The following is a 26096-nucleotide window of genomic DNA, read 5'->3' on the forward strand; positions in this document are numbered from 1 at the left end:
AAATATCGATGAACTCTCACCCTCGGGTTCAGAACGGAAATTCTTCCTAGGGCAAATAAAGAGAGCATTTCTTCCCATGAATTAGTGGAATACATACTCCTAGACTGTAGTCTCAGACAGCAAAACTCTACAAGCCACGTCCCTTCTGCAGGGGCGGACCGGGTGGAGGACTCGGCGCTTTGCAAGTTGTGCCTGGCGCGCAAGCAGCTGGTGCCCCGGGGCCCGGAGAGTCCCAGCGTAGAGCGGGAGCCGAGAGAAGGCGGAGGAGATGGCGTCCCAGCCGCCGCCTCCCCCGAAACCCTGGGAGACCCGCCGGATTCCGGGGGCCGGGCCGGGACCAGGACCAGGTCCCACTTTTCAGTAAGTATGAGATTCTTCAGGCTGAGAGTTTCGTGGGCGGGAGCGGGGACTTGGCAGGAGGCGGTTGAGGCCGTTGCTGGGGTTGAGGTGTTCTCTCCCCCTCTCATCCAGCCCCCACCTCCCCAGCTTTAAGGGGGTGGAGGTGGGGCGGCGGCGCCTGCGAGAGGAATTTCGATGTCAGTCAGCTGTTTCTGACTCGGCCGCTCTTGGTAACGACGTTTTCGGGGGACTCCTGGGCGCTGGTCTCGGTGGGAGAAAAGGGGCGGCTACCTGTCCCTTCTGTTTGTGGGACACTCGGACGGAACTGCTTGACTCTTCTCCCTCGGTCCCTCCCTTAAAGCGTTAGACTTTCAGTCCGTAGCAGGTGAACGGAGCGTTTCCCCAGCCCCGACTCAGTAGGGAGCGAAGTCTCTATATAAAGCTTTTGACCATCTCCTGGGAAGTAGATGAAAGCTCCAAAGGTCACTTTCATGCTACGGGAACTCAAGCCTATACACTGCATTATTTTCCAGCAATACTTCGGGTAATGATTTATAAAGCAACCTTAATGCGGGAGTTCGAAACTGAGGCCTGTGAGTGGCTTTGTGTGCTAAATAACGTATGATTTTTCTAAGGCCTATGGGTTTTTTTGTTTGGTTTTAATCAGCGTTAAATGAATCTAGGACTCAAAAGTTAAAGTAGAATAAATAGAAGGGTTTCACAGTGTTTTGTGTTGGGTGAATCTGGACATCTTACTTAAGATGATGAGTCTCGAATGTCAGATCGCCTATGGTTTTACTTATGTAAAAATCCGCAACATACTCGAATGTTACGTTCTAAGATACTGTAATCTTTTATTAAGATGCTTGAACACAGTTGCTAGTTTAATAATGATAGGTGCGTAACAAGTAATAAGCTTTAATTGTGCTGCTAAGCTGGGGTGACACTCTGCTACCTTTTCTTATAAGTGGTTTGACTTTAAAAAATTTGGACTGCTCTTTGGAAGAGAGAGGTTTTATTCTTCCACCTGTGAAACTTCTATTTATGTAAAATTAACCGTTTCCCACTGCTAAAAAAAAAGTGAATTATTTTAAGCACATAGAGACTGGTAGAGAGTAAGATGATGAATACGTGTGTATTCGCTCCCAGCTTTAAGAAATATTAACATTTTGCCAGATTTTCCTCAGATTTTTTAAAATAAAAATTAGAGCAACAGTTAAACCCTCTCATTCTTCTTTCCTGCAGTAACTACTGTCCCTATTTGGTTTTTAGTGTATAATATTTTTATACTTTATAGTTTAGTGTTCGGGTGTGTGTGTACTATATATATATGTATTATTGTTTAGTATATTTTTTAACTTTAAGTGAATGTCTATAAACTGTATGTATCATTTGCAAAATGTTTTCCCGCTAAATAGTATTTATTTTCAGGTTTATCTTGTTCATTCATATAGCTGTACAGGTATACTTGGGAGGTATTGCAGGTTGGGTTCCAGACCTCCGCAATAAATCAAGTATTGCAATGAAGTGAGTGGCACGAATTTTTTGGTTTCCTAGTGCATATAAAAGTTATGTTTACACTATACAGTAGTCTGTTAAGTGTGCAGTAGTAGCATCATGTCTAAAAAAACAGTGTACATACTTTAAAAATACTTTATTGCTAAAAAATGCTAATCATCATCTGAGCCTTCAGCAAGTTGTAATCTTCTTATTGGTGGAGGGTCTTGCCTTGATGTTGACTGATTAAGGTAGTGGTTGCTGAAGTTTGGGGTGGCTGTGAAAGTTTCTTAAAATAAGACAACAATGAAGTTTACTGCATTGATTGACTCTTCCTTTCTCAAACGTTTTTCAATAGCATGCAATATTGTTTGATAGCATTTTACCCACAGTAGAACTTCTTTAATAATTGGAGTAAATGCTGCTTTATCAACTGAATTTACATAATAGTCTAAATCCTTTATTGTCTTTTCAACAATCTTCATAGGATCTTCACCAGGAGTAGATAGCATCTCAAGAAATCACTCTCTTTGCTTATCCATAAAGAAGCACCTCCTCATCTGTTAAAGTCTTATTATGAGATTGCAGCAATTCAGTCACATCCTCAGGCTCCACTTCTAATTTTAGTTCTCTTGCTGTTTCCACCCCATCTGCAGTTAACTTCACTGAAGTTTTGAATCCCTCAAAGTCATACGTGAGAGTTGGAATCAACTTCTTCCGAACGTCTGTTAAAGTTGGTATTTTGAACTCTTCCCATGAATCACAAATGTTCTTAATGGTATCTAATATAGTGAATCCTTTCAGAAGGTTTTCAGTGTACTTTGCTCAGATCCATCAGAGACACTGTCTTTTGCAGCTATAGCCTTATGAAATTTATTTCTTAAATAGTAAGACTTGAAAGTCAAAATTTCTCATTGCTCCATGGGCTGCAGAATGGATGTTGTGTTAGCAGGCATGAAAACATTCATCTTGTACATCTCCATCAACTCTTGGGTGACAGGTGCGTTGTCTGTAAGCAGTAAGCAGTAAAATTCTGAAAGGAATCTTTTTTTCTAAGTATCAGTAGGCTTGAAATATTCAGTTAACCATATTGTAAAGAGATGTGCTGTCATCCAGGCTTTGCTGGCCCACTGACAGAGCACAGGCAAGGTAGATTTAGCGTAATTCTTAAGGGCCTTAGAATTTTCAGAATGGTAAATGAGCATTGACTTCACCTTCAAGTCACCAGCTGCATGAGCCTCTAACAAGAGAATCAGCTTGTTCTTTGAGGCTTTGAATCCTGGCATTGACTTCACTGTAGCTGTGAAAGTCTTAGATGTCATTTTCTTCCCATAAGAAGGCTGTTTTGTCTACATTGAGAATCTGTTGTTTAGTGGAGCCACCTACGTTAATTATCTGAGCTGCATCTTCCAGATAATTTAACTGGCTGCAGCTTCTACACCAGAACTTGCTTGCACATGTTAAGGAGATGGCTTCTTTCCTTATACCTTATGAACCGTCCTCTGCTAGCTTCAGACTTACCTTCTGCAGCTTTCTTACCTCTTTCAGCCTTCATAGAATTGAAAAGAGTTAAGGCTTTGCTATGGATTAGGTTTTGGCTTAAGGGAATGTTTTGGCAGGTTTTATCTGCTATCCAGACCACTAAAACTTTGTTCATATCAGCAGTAAAGCTGTTTTACTTTCTTAGCATTTGAGTGTTCACTGGAGTAGCACTTTTAATACCTTTTAAGAACTTTTCCTTTGTTTTCACAACTTGGCTAACTGGTGCAAGAGGCCTAGCCCGTGGCCTATCTTGGCTTTTGACATGCCTTCCTTACTAAGCTTAACCATTTTTAGCTTTTGGTTTAAAGTTAAAGATGTGTGACTCTTCCTTTCGCTTGAACACTTAGAGGCTATTGTTTGACCTAGTTTCAATACTGTTGTGTCTCAGGGAATAAAGGGGGGCCCTAAAGGGAGAGAGAGAGAGAGATGGGAGGAAAGACTGGTCAGTGGAGCAGCCTGAACACACACAACATTTATCAGTTAAGTTTGCTGTCTTATATGGGCGCAGCTCATGGTGCCCTGAAACAATTAGAATAGTAACATAAAACATAACTGATTACCATAGCAAATACAATAATAACGAAAAGGTTTGAAATATGATGAGAATTACCAAAATGTGACACAAAGACACAAAGTGAGCAAATGCTGTTCAAAAAGTGGTGCGGATAGACTGGCTTGATACAGGGTTGCCACAAACCTTCAATTTATAAAACAACAACAAAACAACAACAAAAAACGCAGCATCTGCAAAGCACAATAAAGTGAAGCGTAATAAAATAAGATGTGCCTGTAGTTCATTTCGGTTGCCATAGGGTATCCTGTTATATAAAAGCAAACTGTTGTTCTGTTGTAGGTATTAGAGTATTAGTTGTTAGATATTTAAAGGTGCTGCAGTGAACATCCTTGTGTCTTTCTTGTGCATGTTTCCAAGAGATTTTCTGAGAGGAGAGCTGATTGGTGGAAGAGTATGCTTATCTTTAAGTACTGACTATTGCCAAGTTGCTCCCCAAAGTGGTTGTACACCAATTTTTACATTTTCATTAGCAAAGTATTCCGTTTCTTTACATTTTTTCCAACATTTGATATTATTTTGTAGTACTATATTTACCAATGTAATGGATGCAAAATGGCATTTAATCTTTAATTTGCACTTCTCTGATCAGTAATATTTTGAGCACTTTTTAAAAGTTTATTAGCCATTTGAGTCTTTTCTGTTGATAATCTTTTGCCCACTTTTATATTGTTTTTATCTTTGCCTAGCAATTTGTAGGAATTCTGTCTTGGTTAAGAAATCCTTTCTACCTCAGATCAGGAAAATTTTTCTCTATATTTTCTTTTAAATATTCTGCTCTTCCCAACATATCTTTAATCTACCTGGAACCGGCTTTGTTGTTCAAAATCAGTGTAAAATAGGAAATTGAATTTTTTCCCATTTGGATAACTTACTGTCCTTGCACCATTTATTGAGTAGTTTATTCCATACTAGTTTATAATGCCATGTATATATCATATCAAGCTTTCCAAAATGTGTGGTTGTGTTTGGAAGACTTTATGATATGTTCTGTTGCTCTATTTATCCTATTCTTATGCTAACACTACAATGTCTTTATAATAAGTTTTGATGTCTGTATGTCAGGATTCTTCAAAACTGCCTTTGTTACACTTAGCCTTTGTAAAAATACTTATTGGCATTTTTATTGGAACTTTATATTTTATTGGAACTGTTATTTCTGGATCAAGTAAATCCATCCATGAATATTGTAAAAGATGCAATTGGTGGTAATTTTGACCTTCTTTTTTGCCATAAATAATGTTTTATACTTGTTTCCATAAAGTCTTTTCCAATCTTTTATAAGCTGTAGATATTATACCCAGCATGTCAGACTCTTAATTTGTTCTGATGGTTTGGTTGAAATTCTCTTGAGTCTCACGTTGACAGTCCTATCATTTACAAATAAGACAGCATAAATAGCCAACATCTTTTGTTGGTCCAGACTTTAATTGGAATGCTTCTCAAGTTTCACTGTAGAATATGACGTTTGCTTTTTGTTTTTGAAAGATATCCTATCAGATACCTATCTCTCTACTTTGTTCAGATTTTTATTATGAAGGGGTATTAAATTATATGAATGACTTTCTGCATCTGTTGGGATAATTGTATGTATTTTTCTTTCAATATGAACGTTTGGTTTATTGCATTAGTTAACTTCGCTATTTTAATTGTCCCTGTATTTCTGGGTGAACTTTGCTTAATTGTGATTTTTTAAAAAAATACAGTGCTGAAATTTAATATTTTAAGAAGTTTGTATATATGTTCCTAGGTGAAATTGGCCTATAATTTTCTTTCTTTGTATTATACTTTTCTGGTTTTGTATCAAAGTTTTATAGCTATGGAAATTTTCTATTCAGTCTAATTTTTTTTCTTTAATTTAGGTACTGGGGATTGAACTGAGGACCTCATGCATGCTAAGCATGTGCTCTACCACTTGAGCTATCCCCTCCCCCTATTCAGTCTGATTTTTATTCCTTTTCAGACTGCCTTCTCCTTAGCAGCCTTTAAGATTTTACCTGATACCTTGGTCCTCTGTAGCTTTCCTAGGCTCTGTATGGGTACAGATATTCAGATACACATATGTACAAGTTTACATTTTCCTCCTGCTCAGCAGCTACAGTGTTGGTGCTCAGTACCCACAGTATTCAGTCTGAAGATTCATATCTTTATTCAGACAAACTCTCACCAATCTTATGTTTAAATATTGTTTGAGCACTTTTCTTTTTCATCTCTTCTTCTGGAACTCCTATTAAACATGAGCAGGAATAGTTCTGCTACAGAAAAGCAATATCTGATTTTCTGTGCTTTAGACTATAAAGACATTTATTGTTTAGTTGACAAGAGGTATGGAGATGTATTAACTCAACATTGTCATCAAGAGACTTACATTGTTCTTGGCTTCCTTTTTCTCTATCAGCTTTCTGACGGTTTCAGTAATCTCTGTCTTGTTCTTGCTCCTTCGAGAGGAATCTCTGTTTTTCCTCTGGATGCTTTCAAGATTTTCCCTTTGTTTTTTTCAGTAGTTATACTTTGTTGGGCTCAGTGTGGTTTTGTGGGGGGGTTTCATACAGACACTTGAATCTGACTTGGTATCTTTCACTGATTTCAGAAAAGGCTTCACATTACCTCTTTAAATATTGTTTCTGCCCATCATCTTTTCACTTCTCTAACTCCAATTATATATATGCTCTATAGTTCGCAACACACGCCATATCTTACACTCTTTTCTGTATGTATCCTTTTGTTGCTCATGCTTCATTCTGGGTATTTTCTTCTGAACTCTCTTCTAGTTCTATAGTATTTTTCTGTGTGTTTAATGTGATATTAAACCAGTCAGTCATAGAGTTCATAATTTCAGGTATTTTATTTTTTTAGTTTTAGAATTTCCATTTAATCCTGCATTATAGTTCTAGTCTCTGCTGAAAATCTCAGTCTTGCCTTTTTTTCCTTATATTTTCATATGGAGCATAGCTGTGTAAAGTCTCTGCCTGATAACTTCGTTACCTGGATTCATATAGATCATTTTGTATTGTCTGATATTGCTCTTCTTTTTTTTAACATGTAGTTTTGTCATCATAAAGGCCCAAGTGTTTTTCAGTGAGAGCTGGACATTGTATATAGACAAGGTGATTTGAGACCTAGGATGGTCTCTTCCTTCCGAGAGTTTTACTTTTTACAGGTACCTTGGGCTACTAACAGTCTAGGATCATTTTAATCCAGTCAAGCATTAAGGTAATTTGAAATTGTGGTTTTTAGTTTCTGCCAGGGCTAGTCTTTTTCTTGTTAACCTTTTCCCCCTTACTCCTAGCATATGGCCCTTTAAGGTCCCAGTCTGAAGTGTGGGCATTTACCTTGTCCCTCCTCTTGGGGCTTCTGAACTCTAGTTTTTGTCTCCTTAGCCCAGGGCGGCTGTTAAAAGCTCTGCTCCAGGCAGGGAGGGTGTAGCTCAGTGGTAGAGCGCGCACTTAACATGCACGAGGTCCTGGTTTCAATCCCCAGTACCTCATTTAAAAAATAAATAAATAAACCTAATTACCCTCCCCCACCTCTCCCCCAAAAAGCTCTGCTCAGCTTCTTCTGGCAGTCGTCTCTTCTAGAATTGGCCCTCCTCCCTTGAGAAACATCTCAAAATGGGCTCTCTGGGTGTTATCTTTCTCCTGGATCGTGACTCTATAATTCCTCAGTGTCTGTTTCCTCATGCTTTAAACAGATAATTTTATATTTTCTCTATCTTTTCTAATTATTTTCTGTTGGGGGTGGGTAGTCTGATTAGCTAGAATGCCATTAGTTGAAGTGGAATTCCCCAAGTTCTGTATTTCTGCTCTGTTCCTTAGTGTACAACAACTAATTTTCTTTTTGCCTGATAGTTGCAAGATGCCCTGTGGCTGTGGGCATTGTGTCTGAGATTTCTAATGGAATTTATTTCATATTTACATGGTTTTATTTAATTTTAATTTTTATTTCACAGATGTTACTGCTTTATTTATCTCTTTTTTAGCAATTTATTCAGTCTCATTATTAGTTCTTGTTCTGCTTATCTCTTTGACCATTTTAAACATACTTAGAATTTTTGTTGAGCTGTTATATAAAATTAGTTTTTCCTTGAATGAATTTTCATTCTTATTGTTGATGTTTGTTAGTTTGCTTTCTTGGTATTTTTATTTCTTCTTGTGTGTAGCATTTTTGATATGTTTATTTTGAGTAGGAATTTTTGAGTTCTGTTGTCTCGCCTTTCCCTTCTTTATTCATCTCTCTCTGTCTAGTAGGTTTCCTGTTGCCTCTACCTCCTTCTCAACACCCACTCTCCATGTAAGAATCTCGTATAAAAATGGTGGCTTAGATTAAGGATATCACAGATCAAGTCATTGAGTCAGTAGTTAACTTGTTTGGTTTCCTGGGTTTGAGACTTTATCAGTGTCTTTTCGCATTCTTAGTTCTGTAACTTTCTAAAAATCCTAAACAATTGTCAGCAGATTTTATAATGTCTTTTACCATTGTTAACAAATTTTTATGAGCCAGGGTAGCACTTTCTAGTCTCTACCCTCAAGCAGTGAACTAGTTCCATTTGAGTGGAGCACTTCTACTCAGAGCTGCTTCATCAAAACCTGAATATTCTACACTATTTGGTAGTCCACTGACCTTTTATTAAAGTTTTGTCCCTTTTTTAATAAAGATGTGATACAATCTGAGGTAAACAACATCACTCATGAATTATGCTTGCCAAAAATGTTAACCTGATTCTAATCAAACCTTTAGATGCATATTTCATTTTAACTGGAAATACAGAGGATAGGGATACAAGTTAAACAACACTTTGGGGAAACACAAATCCAGAATGTGGGACATTCTGTAAGAAAACTAGCTGGACTCTTGAAAAAGTCCAAGACATTATTATTCTGTGTGTGTGTATAAATAAATATGTAAATGTATGTTAAATATATACACACACTCATATGTATATTTACATATTTAAATTTATTAGATTTATAATATATTTATTTATTTTTTAATGTAGGTACTGGGGATTGAACCAGGACCTCATGCATGCTAAGTATGCGCTCTACCACTGAGCTCTTCCCCACCCCCTTATTGTTCTGTTTAGAAGAGAATGAAGACACAAACAACCAAATGCAATGTGTGAACCTTAATTGAAGTTTTGTTTCAAAAGACATACTGGACTTTCACAATTCAGTGTTGAAAAGACAAATAACCTAATTTTTTAAATGGGCAAAATATCTGAATAGGCTTTTTTTTTCTAATTTTTATTTTGTTGTGGTGGGAGGTAATGAGGTTTATTTATTTACTTTGATGGAGGTACTGGGGATTAAACCCTGGACCTCATGCATGCGAAGCATATATCCCCCCTCTGTGGACATTTCTCCAAGGAAGATCTATAACTGGCAATAAGCACATGAAAACATACTTAACATCATTAACCATCAGGGATATGCAAATCAAACCTACAATGAAAAATCATTTCACACTCACTACGTTGGCTATAATAAAAAAGGCAGATATATCAAGTGTTGGCAAATGTACAGAAGTTGAAACCTTCGTGCACTACTGGTGGGAATGTAAAATGGTACAGTCGCTTTAGAAAACAATTTGGCAGTTCTTCAGAAGGTTAAACACAGAGTTACTGTAAGTCCCAGCAGTTTCACTCCCAATAATTATGAAAACATGGTCAAAGAATTATGGGAAGGACTTCTGATAATGGCAGAACACGTAATCTAAGCAGAATATAAAAACATCTGCTTGAAAGCATTATAGAGCAAAAAAGGAAATAAAGATTTATGGAGCCCAGATCCAGGAAAAATGAAAATCCTCAAAGTTGAGCATGGCCTTTGAGAGCACTTTTTCCATAGAAGCTTTTGCTGATTTCAGAAGAAGCAGCTTAGATAATGAGAAGCAGGTTGAATAGCACTTTTGACAGACTCTTGAAGCATTGTTGGAGTTATTGGAGTTCTAAGAGGAGATACTGATAAATTAACCACACCTTACGTTAAACCCTGAAAAGATACATCTAGATATGAGAGTATAAAAGAAGTAAACAGGCCCTTACAGGAACAGAAGCCCAGCCTCAGATTATCTATTCCTGAAATTTAATTAGGGCATCATGAATTGATAGTAGGCCTAGCAGTCTTCCTGAACCAAACTAGACGATAGTTCAGAAACCAATATCCAGTTGCGCACTACTATATATAAAATAGATAAACACAAGGGCCTACTGTATAGCACAGGGACTATATTCAATATCTTGTAATAATCTATAGTGGAAAAAAATCTTGAAAAGAACATATATGTATATATATATATGTTTGAATATGTATATATACACGTGAAACTAACACATTAGAAATCAACTATACTTCAATTTAAAAAAAAACCAATATCCATAATGAAACATATCTAGAGAAAGAGAACATCATCCAGAGTCTCTAATTATTGCTACAATTCTTCATGCGTGTCTGATGCACAGCAAAATCAAATAGCCAGACCCAGGAGGACATTGTATAACATAAATGGCAACTAAGTAAACAGCTGGAAAAACAGATTCATAAGGATTCTAGATATTGGAGTTACCAAAGAGACTTTATATTTAATATGTTGAAGGAAATGAAAGAAAAGACAAAAACATTTTTTTTTTAATCTTCAACAAATTATTGGCAAATCAAGTTCGGAAATATATTGTAGCCTATTTGGTTTTACTTCAGGAATGCATGTTGGCTTTAGCATTTGAAAATTAATGTTAATTCATCAAATTAAGAGAATAAAGGGAAAAAAAATCATATAATCATCTTGATAGATGCCAGGAAATCATTTGATAAGTTCAGCATTTAATCATGGTAAAACCTCTTAAGAAATAGAAATAGAAAAGTGAACTACAAAATCTACAACAAACCTATAGGAAACATAATAATTAATGGTGGCATGTTGAAAATTTTCCCTTCAAGATTAGGAATGAGACTAGGATGCCAGCTATCATCACTTCTATCCAAGATTCTACTGCAGGTCTTAAGGTGTCATACCTTAATAAACAAAGCTGTAAGAATTTTTTAAAGGCAGAAATAAACCTATCATTATTTACATACGCTATGACTGCAAATCCTTAGGATTATAGAAAATCCAAAAGAAGAATCCAAAATAAGGTTGCTAGATGTTAAGGACCATATTTTTTTTTAAATAAGTTATTTCTATCTAATAGCAAAGAAAGTGAAATTTTAGAAAGACAGCATATATAGTAGCATCCAAAAAAATCAAATATATAGGAATAAATCTAAAGAAAGACCTCCATACAGTAAACTATAAAACATTGAGACTCAGCAGTTATTTTTAAAAAAAATATTACTGAGAAAAATCTTTAAAAGACCTAAATAAATGGAACATATATTGTATTCATGAATTAAAACTCTGAATGTTGTAGAAATGTTAACTATCTCAAATTAATCTACAGATTTAATGTAATTCCAAACCAGAATCTCAATAGGGCTTTTGAGGGGAGGGTAGTGTAGAACTTCAAGCTCTGATCCTAAAATGTGTATGGAAATTTGAAGGGTCAAATAGCCACGACACTTGAAGATGGAAGAATGTTGTGGGAAGACTTGTTTCATTGGGCATTAAGACCTGTTTTAAAACTACATTAATTAAGATAGTGCCATTTATGTGTAGGAATGGACAGATACCTACTCGCTACTAACCCTGAGGAAATGGGCAAGTGTCTTAAAAAGGAACCACAGATTGAAGATACTACTAACAATGCAAGCATAAGTAAACAAGAAAATAGAGTTTAGTCAGGTATTTTATCCATCCTTTCTTAATACTGAGATTCTAAGCATCTGGTTATTAGAGGCTACTCCTTACTGTTAAGACATCTTTAGTAGAATCTGTCATAACGTTAGGTATATAAAAGGTGTTTATTAGTTATTTTGAATGAATTTATTGTGTGCTTCAGTTACTATTTTGACTCTCTTTTTGGTTTTAGATCTGCTGATTTGGGTCCTACTTTATTGACAAGACCTGGACAACCAACACTTACCAGAGTGCCACCACCTATTCTTCCAAGGCCATCACAGCAGACAGGAAGCAGCAACATGAACGCTTTCAGACCTGCCTACAGTTCATTTTCTTCTGGATATGGTGCCTATGGAAATTCATTTTATGGAAGCTATAGCCCTTATAGTTATGGATATAATGGGTTGGGCTATAACCGCCTCCGTATAGATGATCTTCCACCTAGTAGATTTGTTCAGCAAGCTGAAGAAAGCAGCAGAGGTGCATTTCAGTCCATTGAAAGTATTGTGCATGCATTTGCCTCTGTCAGTATGATGATGGATGCTACCTTTTCAGCTGTCTATAACAGTTTCAGGGCTGTCTTGGATGTAGCAAACCATTTTTCCCGTTTAAAAATACACTTCACAAAAGTTTTTTCAGCTTTTGCATTGGTTAGGACTATAAGATATCTTTACAGACGATTACAGTGGATGATAGGTATAAGAAGAGGCTCTGAGAATGAGGACCTGTGGGCAGAAAGTGAAGGAACTGTGGCTTGCCTTGGTGCTGAGGACAGAGCAGCTAACTCAGCAAAATCTTGGCCAATATTCTTGTTTTTTGCTGTTATCCTTGGTGGTCCTTACCTCATCTGGAAACTGCTCTCTACTTACAGTGACGAAGTAACAGGTAAGAGTAATAGAATGGGTTCAAAAGCCATGTAACAATCTCAAATTTCATGATTACTTAAATTAGCTTTCTTTGTAGTCATTTGTATTTACTATTTTGATCCAGTTATATTTTCAATTAAGAACTTTTAAACTGGAAGAGGAACATGTAGCAAAAACAGGCTTAGTTGATTTTTCTTTTTAGGTCATTTTAACAGTACACAGTACCTAACTATTTACAAGGTACTAAACTTAAAGGTGTGGAAGATACAAAGATACATAGGACATAATCCCCTTATCTTTCTAAAACTTATTAAAAGAGGTGGATGAGACACACAAGTAATGGTAATGAGGAAGAAAGTGTAAGGAGTATGACAGTTGGGGAGAAACATAAGGCTTATTGAGCCTTTTTTATATGCAAGACACTATGCTAAGTATTTTGTTTAATTTGTCTCATTTAATTCTCACAACAATCGTAAGAGGAATTATCCTCATACAAGTGATAAAATTGAAGTTCACATCTTTAATAAGGCAGAACCAGAAACAAAACCAGGCCTGTTTGACTGTTAAACCCCTATTGAATCGACTAGTACAGAGTATTATCTCAATTTAGAAGTGAAGCTGCCATTTTTTGACTACTAGTATCCAAAAAGAAAGTGGCATCTAAGTTAGATTTTGGAAAGATAGGTAGTATTTCATCAGTTACGTAGGAAAAAAAGACTGTTAAGCAGATGGAACAGCTTGAACATAGGCAGGAAGTATGAGATTTATTCAGCAGATGTCCTATACTATTGAATAGAAGGATATTGAGAAATAAGGCAGAGAAATTAAATTGAAACGTAATAATGGAAGGTCTTAATTTCCATGACAAAACTTAATTTTCATTTAGCAGGGAAAGGAAGATTTTTTGGTTGTCTGGTTTTGTTTCAGTTTTTTAAAGCAGGCTGTGACATACATATAAACAGTGCTGTAAAGAGATCAGTCTGTCTCAAGTGATTGAAATAGGTCAGTGCAGGTTAACACAGGTTGAAATTGGATGGTCAGGTTAATAAGGAATTTTGGGTTATATTTACCATTGTATTCCCCAAAGCTAACAACTTGATTGGCAAATCAAATGTGCTTAATATTTATTAATTTGGGGACATCACTTATGATGCTTTTGCATTTGAATGAAAGAGATAATGAAGATCTGAACTGAGGTGATTTATTTACTAGCTAAATGCAGTACATAATGAGAAAGGAGGAATCAAAATGCCCTAGACCTTTAAAATTGAATCATTAGAGGGATACTGTTTTATTTGGGTTTTTTTAATTGTTGAAAAGTTTATTTATAAACTTTCATCTTACATCTGTTTAATTCACTTGTTCTTAACAATTATGTTTAGATTACTCATAAAAATTTCACAGGAGGTTACAAACAACTAGCCATCATTTTAAGTTATCTTTCTTGTTGACAGATTCTGTGACAGAGATAACATGAGCTTATTTGACTATTAGTAAACCCAGTAGAACAAAAGTATTATATTTAATGTCAATAATGCTAAAGAGATGCCTGTTTTAATTAAACCAACAAACTTAAATTAGCTTTTATTTACTGAGTATTATCCTAAATCACGTGAACTTGAAAAACGTTTCAATTAGTTTTCGTACTTCTGAGAGTATTCTTGATTTATATAAATGCTTGTTTGTCTTTAAGCTAGTTAAATAGAGCTCTTTACAAGTTGATTTTGGCAATACCATATGTAGTTGCAGATGGACCACAACCCACATTTCTGTCCAGCCATATTTTTGAGATCCTCAACCTGATGTTTGCACAGTCAAGTTCTCAGGACGCAAAATGAAACAAAGAAAGCATTAGCTGTCCCTGGGAGAGAAAGGACTGATAACCAATGCTTTTTCCTGCCAATCTAAATTTGGAAAGGAAGGGCAATATGAAGTTTTACCTTCCTTTCTTGACCAGGCATCACAGGTAGAGACCTGGGAAAGCTGACTTTGGTAAGAATTCTTGCCTTTTGCTGGTTTCTGCCAGTTTTCCCAGGATCCTATCTGCAGGCTCTGGAGTGAGTGGGTTTGTCTCAGCAGGTCTCAGTATGGTCACCAGAAAGTGTAGAGGAGGAAAAATAATTTTCACTCTACCGTTTATGGTGAGTGCTTGACTGAGACCCTTTTTTCTCTAGGATACCTCATAAATATAAAAGCTTATCTAGGTCAAAGTTCTCATCTTGTAGTAACCTATAATGGAAAAGAATCTAAAGAGGAATCACTTTGAAACTAATACAACATTGTAAATCAACTATACTTCAAAAACAAAAAGTTCTCCACTGTGGCCACTGTAATTCAGGATAGTCTTTGGTAAGGTTAATCTACCTGTTCAACCTTAAAACAAAATTTTATTTACCTGTGGCCTCCAATTGGACCCACTCCAGCTTAAGTCGGACACAGTCTGAATAATGTTAACTCAGTAAATATTTGTTGAACACCTACTACATTGCCAGACAGTTCTAGGATCTAGGGATATAGCAGTGAAGAAAACAGATTTTTAAAAAATTCCCACCCTTGTGACTAGTGGGGAGAGACAGCAATAAACAGGTCATATATATAGTAAGTCAGAAGGTAGTAAGTGCCATAGTGGGTGGAAAAAACAGGGAAGAGTGTTGTAGAGTGCTAGTGGTAGGAAGTGGGGTTGCAGAGCTATACACAGTCAGGGAAGGCCTCCCCAAAGGAAATAAAGGGAGGAAGCTATTTGAGGGAAGTGTCTGAGATAGGAGAAGCAGCAAAACTGCAAAGGCGTTTAAGTGGCAGTGTGCCTGACATGTCACATGAACAGCAAGGAGGCCAGGATGAATGGAGCAAAGTCAGAATACCAAGAGGTGAAGGAGGGACGAGTACAGTGTGTAGATGGTATAAGCCTTGTAGACGTTTGTAAGAACTTTGGCCTTTATTCCGAAATGGGAAGCCACGACAGAGTTTTGAACAAAGTAGTAATGTGATCTGACTTAGGTTTTAAAAGAAAAATTTTTGCTGAGAGTGGTTTTTACACAAAGCTAGGGTTGAAGAGACCAATGTGGAGAATCAAGAGGCCGTTGTAGTAATTCAAGTGGGAAGTGATGGTTGGTTGGCTTTGGATGGCAATGATGCAGGTTCTAAGGTGGGGTCACATTCTGGATATGTATTTGAAGGTAAAGTCAATAAAATAAATACAGACAAATCACCTGGAACAACTGATCTGTGAATGATTATCATCAATTTGGTTAGAGCTAAAATGAATTTGGCATGTCAGTGGGACATTCAAGTGGAACTTGAGGAAGTTACAGAAAGCAATTTAAAAGGCAGGAAAGGATCTTAGAAAAGAGGTGAAAAATGAAAGATTTAAGAGTCATCCACGTAGATGTGATAGTTGAAGTAATGTAAGTGGATGAGATTACAGTGATAGAAAAGAAGAGGAACTAAGAAACCAGGAAGAGTGGAAGTAGAACTATGTTAATCCTATCTTACAGAAGTGGAGGTGAGGGAGGACATTTCAAGAAGGGGAAGAAGAATGATGCATGGTGTCAGGTGCTATAATAAGATGAGATGAAGACCTGAAAAAGATGATCAGACTTGGCAATTGGAGGTCATTAGCTCTAGCAAGTAATTTTAGTAAAGTGGAGGAGACAGCAACTATGGAGGAGGATAAAGGGTATATAAAGTCAGAAGATGTGTTAAAAAGAAAATACTAGCAATGAATGGAAGAAAAGAGAAAATGAATAGCCTACTTGGGTAAGAACAAGTTGATGTGGTGGTTTTCAGTTTTTTGTTTTGCTTTGTCTTTTATGAAGTGAGATCTGGGCATGTTTTTAGGCTGAAAGAAGGAAGTCTATAGAGAAGGAGTGATTGTAGAAGAGGGAGAAACAGAAGAGTCAAAAAGATGAAGAGACCTATAAGATGTAGGAGAAAATATGATCCAAGGCAGGTTAAAAAGGAGAGGCAGTTTTTTATCTTGAGGCAAAAGAGGGAGAAGTGGGTAATGATATTAAGAGATTTTTGAGGAAAAGTGAAACTGAGGAAGCTTAAGCCCTATGACTTCTTAGCTGCTTGGGACAGGACTCAGCAAAATATGGCATGTCAGCCAGGTCTGGCTTGCTCCTGTTTTTGTACAGCCCACAAGCTCAAAATAGTTTTTACAATTTTCAATACATAGTTGGGAAAAAAACCAAAAAGAATGCTACTTGTGACATGTGAAAATTATATGTAATTAAAATATCTATGTCCATCAGTAAAGTTTTATTAGACCACAGCCACACTCATTCATGTAAAAGAGCAGAGTTGAGCAGTTTGCAACAGAGACCCTATCTGCGCTGGCACTCTTACTGCTTTACACTTGTTCCACACACTGCAAATCTCACTAACATAACCTGACAGCTTATTGAGTGCCACGTGTATTGTCATACTCCAGTATATGTATTTTTACTATGACTGCATACATACCATGCAAGAAAAGAAGAGTAAAGTGGATTTTGAATGTCACAGTTTCCAGGCACAGTATTGTCTGGATTATGTTGTTATTGAATTGGATGGTAAAACATTGCATTTATTATACAGTGACAACATAGCTATATTAAATGGATACAGTATACATCAACATTACCAGACTGAGCACTCATCACAGTATTGCCAACTCACAGGAACAACAGTCAGAGAAATTAGACAGTTTAAAATGGAATATCTCATCATAGCATATGCAGTGTAGCATATTTCTTCACCCAAAAGGAAAAAAAAAAAAGCAAAAGAAGAGAAAATAAGCCTGCAACCAAAATAAATTTTACTGAGAGGCTCATTTGTCAGATTAGCAAGGAAATCTGTTTACCAACTGTCAAGGAAATATATCTAGAGAAAGTAAACTTGTTTAAGACCATTAACCTTTTAGCGAGTTTCTTGAAGAGTATTTGAAACAACATCTGTAGTCAGTTAAAAACAAGGCAAATGATTTCAAATGGATTTACTTGGCTCATGATGACCCAATAGATATTATTGATACTGCTCACTGGTTTATTGGAGGAGTCAATGTTGAATTTGAAGTGCCTGAAGATTTAGCCTCTGTGAATAGTCTGCATGGAACAACTACAGATGAGAATATTTTCAAGAAGTTGAAAAAACACAAACTCACTAAACCAACATAATATGAAGTTAATTAAATCTGCAAAGATGTGTTGTGACTGATGGTTGTAAAAATGGTGGAACAGAAAAGAGCTTAGTTGGACAAAATTTTACAGATTTTAAAAAGTAAAAAGTTTTTAAAGCCTGTGGTTATTCATTGTACTATTAATCAGCTGGTACACTGCAGAAAATATTTGAATTTATCATGTAGTGTCATAGGTGAACTTCAGTCACCCTTGTGGACATAAGTGTTTTCAGTTCTGTGAATTTTTTGTCAGAAGTAGAAGCTGAAGATCCTGACTTGCCCTCTCATACAGCTGTTAGATGGCTGAGCAGTCACTAGTTAAGTTTTATTACTGTTTTTCTGAGATCAAAGCCAAGACTGAAATTTTTCTGAAAAACAAGTACCGTCAGCCTCTCTTAGTAAAACACTTAGTGGCTTTGGAAGTCAGCTTTTGCTGCAGACTTGGTGATGTTCTTAATGAATTCAACCTGAAACTATAAAGCAAAATAACACTTATATGTAAAACTTACATTGGAGTATAAAGCTTTTTGATGACAGCTAGTATTATTCGAATCACAAGTAATGTCACACTGCTTTATACGTCCCCAGGCCGTCAGGACTTAAAACAAGAAGCAAGATTTCCATTCTCACGTAAATTTGCAGCAGATGTACTTTTCAAGCTCAAACTACAATGCAGAAAGGTTTTAGAATCTCCGTGCAAGTGCAAAGAAAATGCCCGTATTTCAAAATCCATTTAACTGCCATTGAGAGCTTCCGTTTAATCTTCATTTGGAAGTGATTAATTTCTAATGTAATGACATGTTAAAAGGTAAATATCAAAAGAATTTAACAATTCTACTCTGTTCATCTTCTTTGGATGAATATGCTCAATTAAAACCACATGTTTAATGGATTGGTATCAGGATTTGGCAGTACCTCTGTCAAAAAACATTTTCAAAATGAAATACCTCAAATTTCATTGCAAATTAGCATTAACAGATGAATGTTTGCAATTGATATTGATGATAGAAACACTACACTGCCTTTGAACCCCAATTAATAAGAAATATCCTACCTCAAAAAATTCCTTTCTACAAGGACCTATGTTACAAAAAAAAAAGCTCAGTAGTTATTATATTTTGAATTTTTCAAAAAATTTATGGAAAAAAATTTTCTCTCATGTTATATAAGAAACTACACAAATGTTCAGTTTTGCCATTATGTCCTGCAAAGCCTTAAATATTTAATATCAAAAAAAAAATTTTACTTTACCAAAAAAATTGCTAACCCCTGGCTTTAAGGGACCTAGAATTTAGAGTTTAAAGAAAAGGAAGAAGTTCATAATAGATATCTTAATGAACATATTGTTAACTGTAGACTTGACTTTGAGGGGGGAATCTCTTCTCTTGGCAAGTAAATTTATACAGTTTGCAAACTAGCCAATAAAGTATCTTTTTTTTTTTTTTTGAGTTTGACTAACCTAATCTTAATTCTTAATTTGGTTTATAGAGAATACCAACTGGGCAAGTGGTGAGGATGACCATGTAGTTGCTAGAGCAGAATATGATTTTGTTGCTGTATCTGAAGAAGAAATTTCTTTCCGCGCTGGTGATATGCTAAACTTAGCTCTAAAAGGTAACAAAACATGAATAAATTGGAACTACCTGTACATTTTTAGAATCTGTAAATGTAGTAGTAAAAACTGCATTAAAGGATCTTAGTCACTATAAAAGTTAACTCAGAAGTAGTCACTAGGATTTCTCTTCCATGTCAGTGTAGACTTTCCAAATCTGGGGGAGTGGGAGAAAAATGTCCCAGCAGAGTTGTTCCAATAATATTTCACTGAGATAAGGAAAGATTTTGTTTATATAGTCTATTCTAAACTGAGAACACTTGAATTCCAAACTCTGTTAACCACCACCCAAAAACATGAGATAAGCACCACGTGTAATAAATCTAATAAACCAAAGTAATTGTCTAGCATCGTCTAAGCATCCCTATCTATCTTTTATTGCTGGAACTGGTATTTGCTTTCTTTTTACTTGAATGATGTTTACTTTAGTATCCAACATGAATATTTAGGAATTACTGTCATGAAATATTAAAGAACCTCAACAAGAAATTTATACACATTCTCAGGTTAACTTTCAGACCAGGTCGCTAGTAGTTTGTAATGGCTCCAGACACAATGGCCTTTTCCTTTACATTTCCCCTGTAATGATGATCAGAATTTTTATTTTAAAAAGAGATTTTTTGTGTGTTTGTAGGGATTCAAATTTGCTATGAAAAGTCACACCTTGTTGGTAAAGATACTAGTAACAATAATAACAGCTGTCATTTAATAGAGTATTTGATAATGTACCAGACACTGTACTTTACATACTTCTTTTAACCCTTGTAATAATGCTGTGAAATGAGTACGGTTATTATCCTGTCTCTGTTTTACGCATGAGGAAACCGAGACTCAGAAATGAGTGAATTGTCCAGTGTCATATAAGATGTGGTGGAGCTGGACTATGCACCTAGGTTTGTCTGACTTTAGAACCTGTACTTTAACCACTTTGGCTCTTTGCCATGTGATATATTAATGGAAGCTTTAACCTTTTATTGATATTAGTCATTCTTTACATAAGGGAAGAAAATACCTTGAGTGTTCAGATCATTAGTTTAATGTGTAAATAATTGAAAATTACAGGTCACCCCTCTCTCTCTCCCTCTTCGGAGACGGCCCACATTCTGTCTATGGAATGTGTACCTACTTTTAATCTGAGCATCCAACCCCCACACCTCTTGGCCTTTCTCTTGCCTTTCAATGTATCTCTCTGAATAAATCTACCTTAACTCAAAAGAAAAAGAAAAGAAAATTTCAGATCAGACTTGCTAAATTTCTGCCTCGTCCCCTCACACACAAAACCTGGGCTTCCAAGAAAAAAATTTAATAAAATGTAAATTTAGAAGAATTCTAGGCTGCTGGATATTATATTCATGTTTTTCTTTAGTGAAAATAGCAACTTACTATTTTGGATTTCAAAAGAATTTTTTTTTAAGATTTGTTGTTAGAGGAACAACACATATAATCTATAGTTTTAATTAATCTAAATAAAGAATAAAGAAGATTGTGATTTCTTTCAACTACATTATATTACAGAAAATTTCATATTTCAGATTATTCATCAAATATTGCCTTTTAATATTTTGGCTTTGCATGTTTGCTTTCTACCATTGCTCAAGTAAAATACGTTTGAGCATTTAGAACAAAATCAGCCACAGACATGGTTAAATTTACCTTTTTTTTCCTTTTATTATATATTAAACATGAAAATGTCCTATTGGGCTTAAATTATAATGTTGAACTAAAACTCTTAACAGTTAAACAGCTTTTTTTTTAAGACATGGATAAAATAGGTGGGAGAATACCAAAATACGAAATTGAATATTTAAATAATCTTTCCTATTTTAAGCTTGGAGTATTGCCTTTGATTTTTTTTTTTTTGTCATGTGGCTATAGGTAATTGAGGTCTTCAGTTTTTCCCCATCTTGGATTAAAATTAACATTCACTGTTCTTCAGGATTGTACATCACAATCATGTAGAATGATTTTTACATTTTGGCCAAAAGTATGTAAGGAAAGCTGACTTACATAAATGTATATGTTTACTTTCTATATTTACTCTTAACTTACCTTATTGAGATTTAATGAGATATTCATTCTTTAAATTTCAATTTAAAATATGAAAGACGTTGATGCTTAATTTTCATTGATGATGAAATTTCATCACTGATGTTGGGAGAACTGAATCTTTATACTCAGTGAATGCACCAGCTGATGATAACTTTATGTTCTTTAGGGTTGAAAAAAATATTTAGTAAGTATGAAAATTAAAAGTATAAATTACAAGATAGGATCCTAGAATTAAGGATCTTGATTTTGAATATTCATGTATACTATTTATGTATTTTATTATATAAATATAACAGATTTTACTTAATATTTTACTATCAATATTTTGTTGGACCCTCAAAGTATATTATAATTACAAGGCTGTCTTTTCTTCTATCAGAACAGCAACCCAGAGTGCGTGGTTGGCTTCTGGCTAGTCTCGATGGTCAAACAACAGGACTTATACCTGCTAATTATGTCAAAATTCTTGGTAAAAGAAGAGGTAGAAAAACAATGGAATCCAGTAAAATTTCCAAGCAGCAACAGTCTTTCACTAACAAGACACTAATTAAAGGAGCCACGGCTGCTGATTCTTTGGATGAACAGGAAGCTGCCTTTGAATCTGTTTTTATTGAAACTAATAAGGTTCCAGTTCCACCCGATTCCACTGGGAAAAATGGAGATAAACAAGATCTTTAATATCTTTCATGTTTGCCTGCAGTTGAACTATTCTTTGGAGTACTTTTTTAGAATTACTTCTTACAAAGAAATTAATATACAATCCAGTGAGAACATTTCTTAATGGCTATTCCAGAGGTTTTGCTGCTAGAAGTTTAATTAAAGTTGTACACAGGTATGTTGCTCTAGTGACCTGGTTACATTTTACAAGTTATTGGACCATAAGAATGTTTGTTTCACCTAGATTTTAAGATTATGGAGAGTTCTATTATTTTCATCTTATTTGAAACCCTATGTTTATTGGAAGAGTAACTGTTGATGAATTGTAAAATACACAGTTTACTATAGTGAGGATCATTGATGCATTTTAAAGTTCTAGATAAATTGACTTGGAATCCTCAGAAATTGAGTGACAACATATAAATATGAGAACAGGCAAAAAGGCTAATTTTTTTAAACAACTTTAATTAAACTGAATAATAAAAATTTTCTGATGTGTATTATGTCCAGTGTTGGGTTTGCTTTAGGCAGTAGTAATATGTTTTCACCCACTGACAATTGATACTATTATCTTTTAATTGTATTTTTAAAAATTTACCTTGAAAAGGTCACTAGAAGCATTGTGAAGGAAATGGTTCTAGGGCGATATTTAGCCTAATAGTTTTCCCTACTAATTAAAAGGCTGAAATTTATCTTACAGATTATGTCCATTTCTTCAGACGATCGTATAACTTTTTATCCCTTTACAGAATGACTAGTTTGCACCCTGGATGGATCAGAATATGTATATGAAAGATTTACTTAGTTTTCCTCCAGCCAAGACTCAAATCCTTTGAGCTTGCACTCAATCCTGGCAGTAATGATTTTAAATCTTTTCATAGATTCTCTGCTTCTAACTACCTAGTGTAATTTTTAAAAATTCCATATTCAGGCTGTACTTTAAACATTGAAAATGTGTCACATTAGGGTACAACATTTCTTTACAGTTTGGTTTTTACTACTTAGACTATAAATGCTGAATTGCCATTTAGAATATGATAATGCTATTTGACTTGTTTTTTGTTTAATCATGATTTAAAATGAAGTTAAATTTCTGTACACAGAATATTTCCCCACAAAATTAGAAAATTCATACACTTGCTGTGATCATACTACAAAATAATACTATCATGAAATAGATGTACAAGAACACATTTACAGATACATTGAAAACTTGGAATTATTTGATAAAGATTTTGATTTAGTATTTTTACCTTTCTTCTTAGACTTTATGTTCAACAAATAAGTAATTCTAGAACAGTTTGGACTAAAACATACAGGAACCGAATAGATAATCAACATAGAATTTTACTGAAGTCTTAGGAACCTCTCTTTTGAGACAATATAATAACATATTTAAAATAACAAATGTTGACCCTGTGCAGAAAAAAAAGTAATAAAATTGTTAAATTTGTTTATCTTAGGCATATTTTTCTAACACCCAGTTCTTTGAGTCTTCAAGATTAGGTTACTTTTATATTATTTTCCATTTGTTTTCTATGGTTAGAAGTTTTTTGTTTTGTTAGAGCTTAATTTATGGAAATTTTGTTCTTGAAACACATTTTTGATAAAACACATTTGGCGTTGAGACATCTAAAGTGAATGCTAGAAGTGAAGTAGAGGTGAAATGCTGAGTAGGTGCTATTTAGATTAGATAAGGTGGGTCTTTAGGATCTTATTTGTGCTATTAAAATGTATAAGGAAAACCATATAGCACAGAAAGATAACAATTTCACTTCTCTTAGGGTGTTTATTTTTTGATTAATAATTATAGTGTACATTATCTGATTGTTAACTATTTGTGTCTGAAAATTCCTTTTCTGTTAAAATTCTAGAAAAGGAATTTAGGACTAGAATAAGCAGAGAAATTTTGTAACCTTTTTTATCATGACAGTTTTAGTATAATTTTTTTAGATGAGATTAAATATAATGTTTAAGGCACCATTGTTATTTTTAGGAACTTATTTAAGGACTGCTACTTTACAGAAATTACTAACTGAAACTAAAACATGTTCAGTTAAATAATATAAATCACAAGTTGCAACAAGAAAACATTTTATTTAAAATTATTTTTTGATTTTAGTTTATCAGTGTAGAAAGGAAAAGGTAAGAGAACTGTCAACTTTCATGTTTTTAACATTTTATTTAGGTACTTGATTTAGTTTGTCGTGTCACAATTATACATTTACTTGAATACTGCTGTCCCTTGTGCTTTCTTCAGTGGAAAAACAAATATTAAATGCAGTTAAAATTTTTAATAAGTTGTGAAGTTACTTTTACTGGACAAATAAAAATATATTAAACCTGTTTGACATTTTTTGAAGACAAACTGTTAACTCTTTTTTTCAGGATTGCAATTAATATAAAAGTCTCTGTATTTTTTTTACATATCATTGTGTATATTAACTACTGCACCCCAGTGCGTCTGTTCTATTTCCTTGTGATTTAAAGAAAATATTAGGTTTACATTTATATAAAAATTATCTAGAAGGTGAGTAAAATTAAAATAAGACCTCAGATCTAGGTTTGGGAAGACCTAGATTCTAGTCTGGACACCACTACGTACTGTAAGATTTAACTCACTTATTTTTCAGTTTCTTCACTGATAACATTGGAGATAGCTGCTACATCTGCCTCAGATGAGCGTGGTTTTTAAAAAATATAAAACACAATCAAAACTAAGAGATTATGGCAGTTATATATATTCTAAATTTTTCCATGTGTATTTCAACTTCTTACACCCTGTTAAAATGTCACAAAGTATATCAGTCTAGAATTTCAGATTCATGCATATTAGAAATTAAAATTCATTCACTTATAACTTTGTCCAAAAACGTAATTTTAAATTATTTTGCTGCATACTGGAACAGCCTAGAGAAACACAGTGGAATATTTGTTCAACACATGAAATTTTGTATTTTAAGCATTGCCTTGAAGTATCCTTTCATATTATATGTTTTTTATTTGGCCTGTCTTATGTGAGAGAATGAACTGTTTGTTTTAAAGACAGCTAACTCACAAATCCTGTAGGATACTTCCTATATTATGCCCTGTGAATAGTTTTTCACATTTAAAGAAATAACAAGTAATCTAAGTCTTAACTGTTTCTGTGTTCATATAAAATACGTTTTTATTTTAAGGATCTCAGGTGCTCAGAATTGAGTAGGTCATTGATTATATTCTTTATTAACGACATCAATATCTTTGGTCTAGAAAGGCTACATTTTTGTCCTGCTTCATTGTACCTTAATAGTTTTTCTTCATCACCTACCTGCAATTCCATAGTCCCCACTCTCTCTTATATTTAATGTTTATCCTTCCAAGCCATCTTCCAAGTTTTTAATATATTTCTTTGAAAAACTATGTAATAACATTTATTTTGTATAACTTCTCAATTTCACATAAATGATATTATGGTGTAAATATCATTTTGCTTCTAGCCTTCATAAAATACTAGGTTTTTAAGACCTATTCATGTTACTGTATATAACATGGTTTTGACTGACTTATATTATTCTATTGCATTCACATACCATAGCTCATCTTCCTCTAGTCATAGATATTTAGGTTATTTCCAGCCCTTCCCACTTCTACGTGTCTTCCTGTGACCCTGCCCTGAAGTTTCTTTGGTATATACGTCCTAGTGTAGAATGGCTGGAGTTTTGAGTATATGCATATTTAATTTTAGTAAGTAATGCTGGATTGTTCTCAGGAGTGGTTGTACCAGTTTACACTTGCACCAGCAAGACATGAGGATTTCATTTTCTGTTTTCAGCAGCACATATTTTCTGATTTTTATTAATCTGAGATGTGTGAAATTGTATTTTGTCTTAATTGCATTATCTGATTACTAATAAGGCTAAGCGTGTACTTTTTAGTCATTCTGGTTTCCATTCTGTGGATTGCCTATACTTATAATTTGCCCATTTTTTTCTATTAGGTTTTTCTCTTTCTTGCTGATTATAGTACAAGAAGTTCTTTGTATATTCTAGA

General features: G+C 34.6%; 1 protein-coding gene across 2 annotated transcripts; it reads left to right on the forward strand.

Annotated features, from left to right (window-relative positions):
- The first annotated feature begins 125 nt into the window (after nt 1–125).
- PEX13 (peroxisomal biogenesis factor 13) lies at nt 126–24426 on the forward strand. Of its 2 annotated transcripts, XM_032497616.1 has the most exons (5): nt 224–360; nt 2493–2569; nt 11913–12607; nt 19235–19360; nt 21787–24426. In XM_032497616.1, exons 3-5 carry the CDS (start codon nt 12022–12024, stop codon nt 22083–22085), a joined length of 1011 nt encoding a protein of 336 aa, XP_032353507.1. In that variant the 5' UTR covers nt 224–360; nt 2493–2569; nt 11913–12021; the 3' UTR covers nt 22086–24426. The 2 variants fall into 2 exon arrangements, with proteins under 2 accessions (XP_006191390.1, XP_032353507.1); XM_006191328.3 differs by lacking the exon at nt 2493–2569 and having other exon boundaries at nt 126–360; nt 21787–24412.
- The last annotated feature ends 1670 nt before the right edge of the window (nt 24427–26096 follow it).

The sequence above is a fragment of the Camelus ferus genome, chromosome 15 (assembly GCF_009834535.1).
Source record: "Camelus ferus isolate YT-003-E chromosome 15, BCGSAC_Cfer_1.0, whole genome shotgun sequence".
Classification (NCBI taxonomy): Eukaryota; Metazoa; Chordata; class Mammalia; order Artiodactyla; family Camelidae; genus Camelus; species Camelus ferus.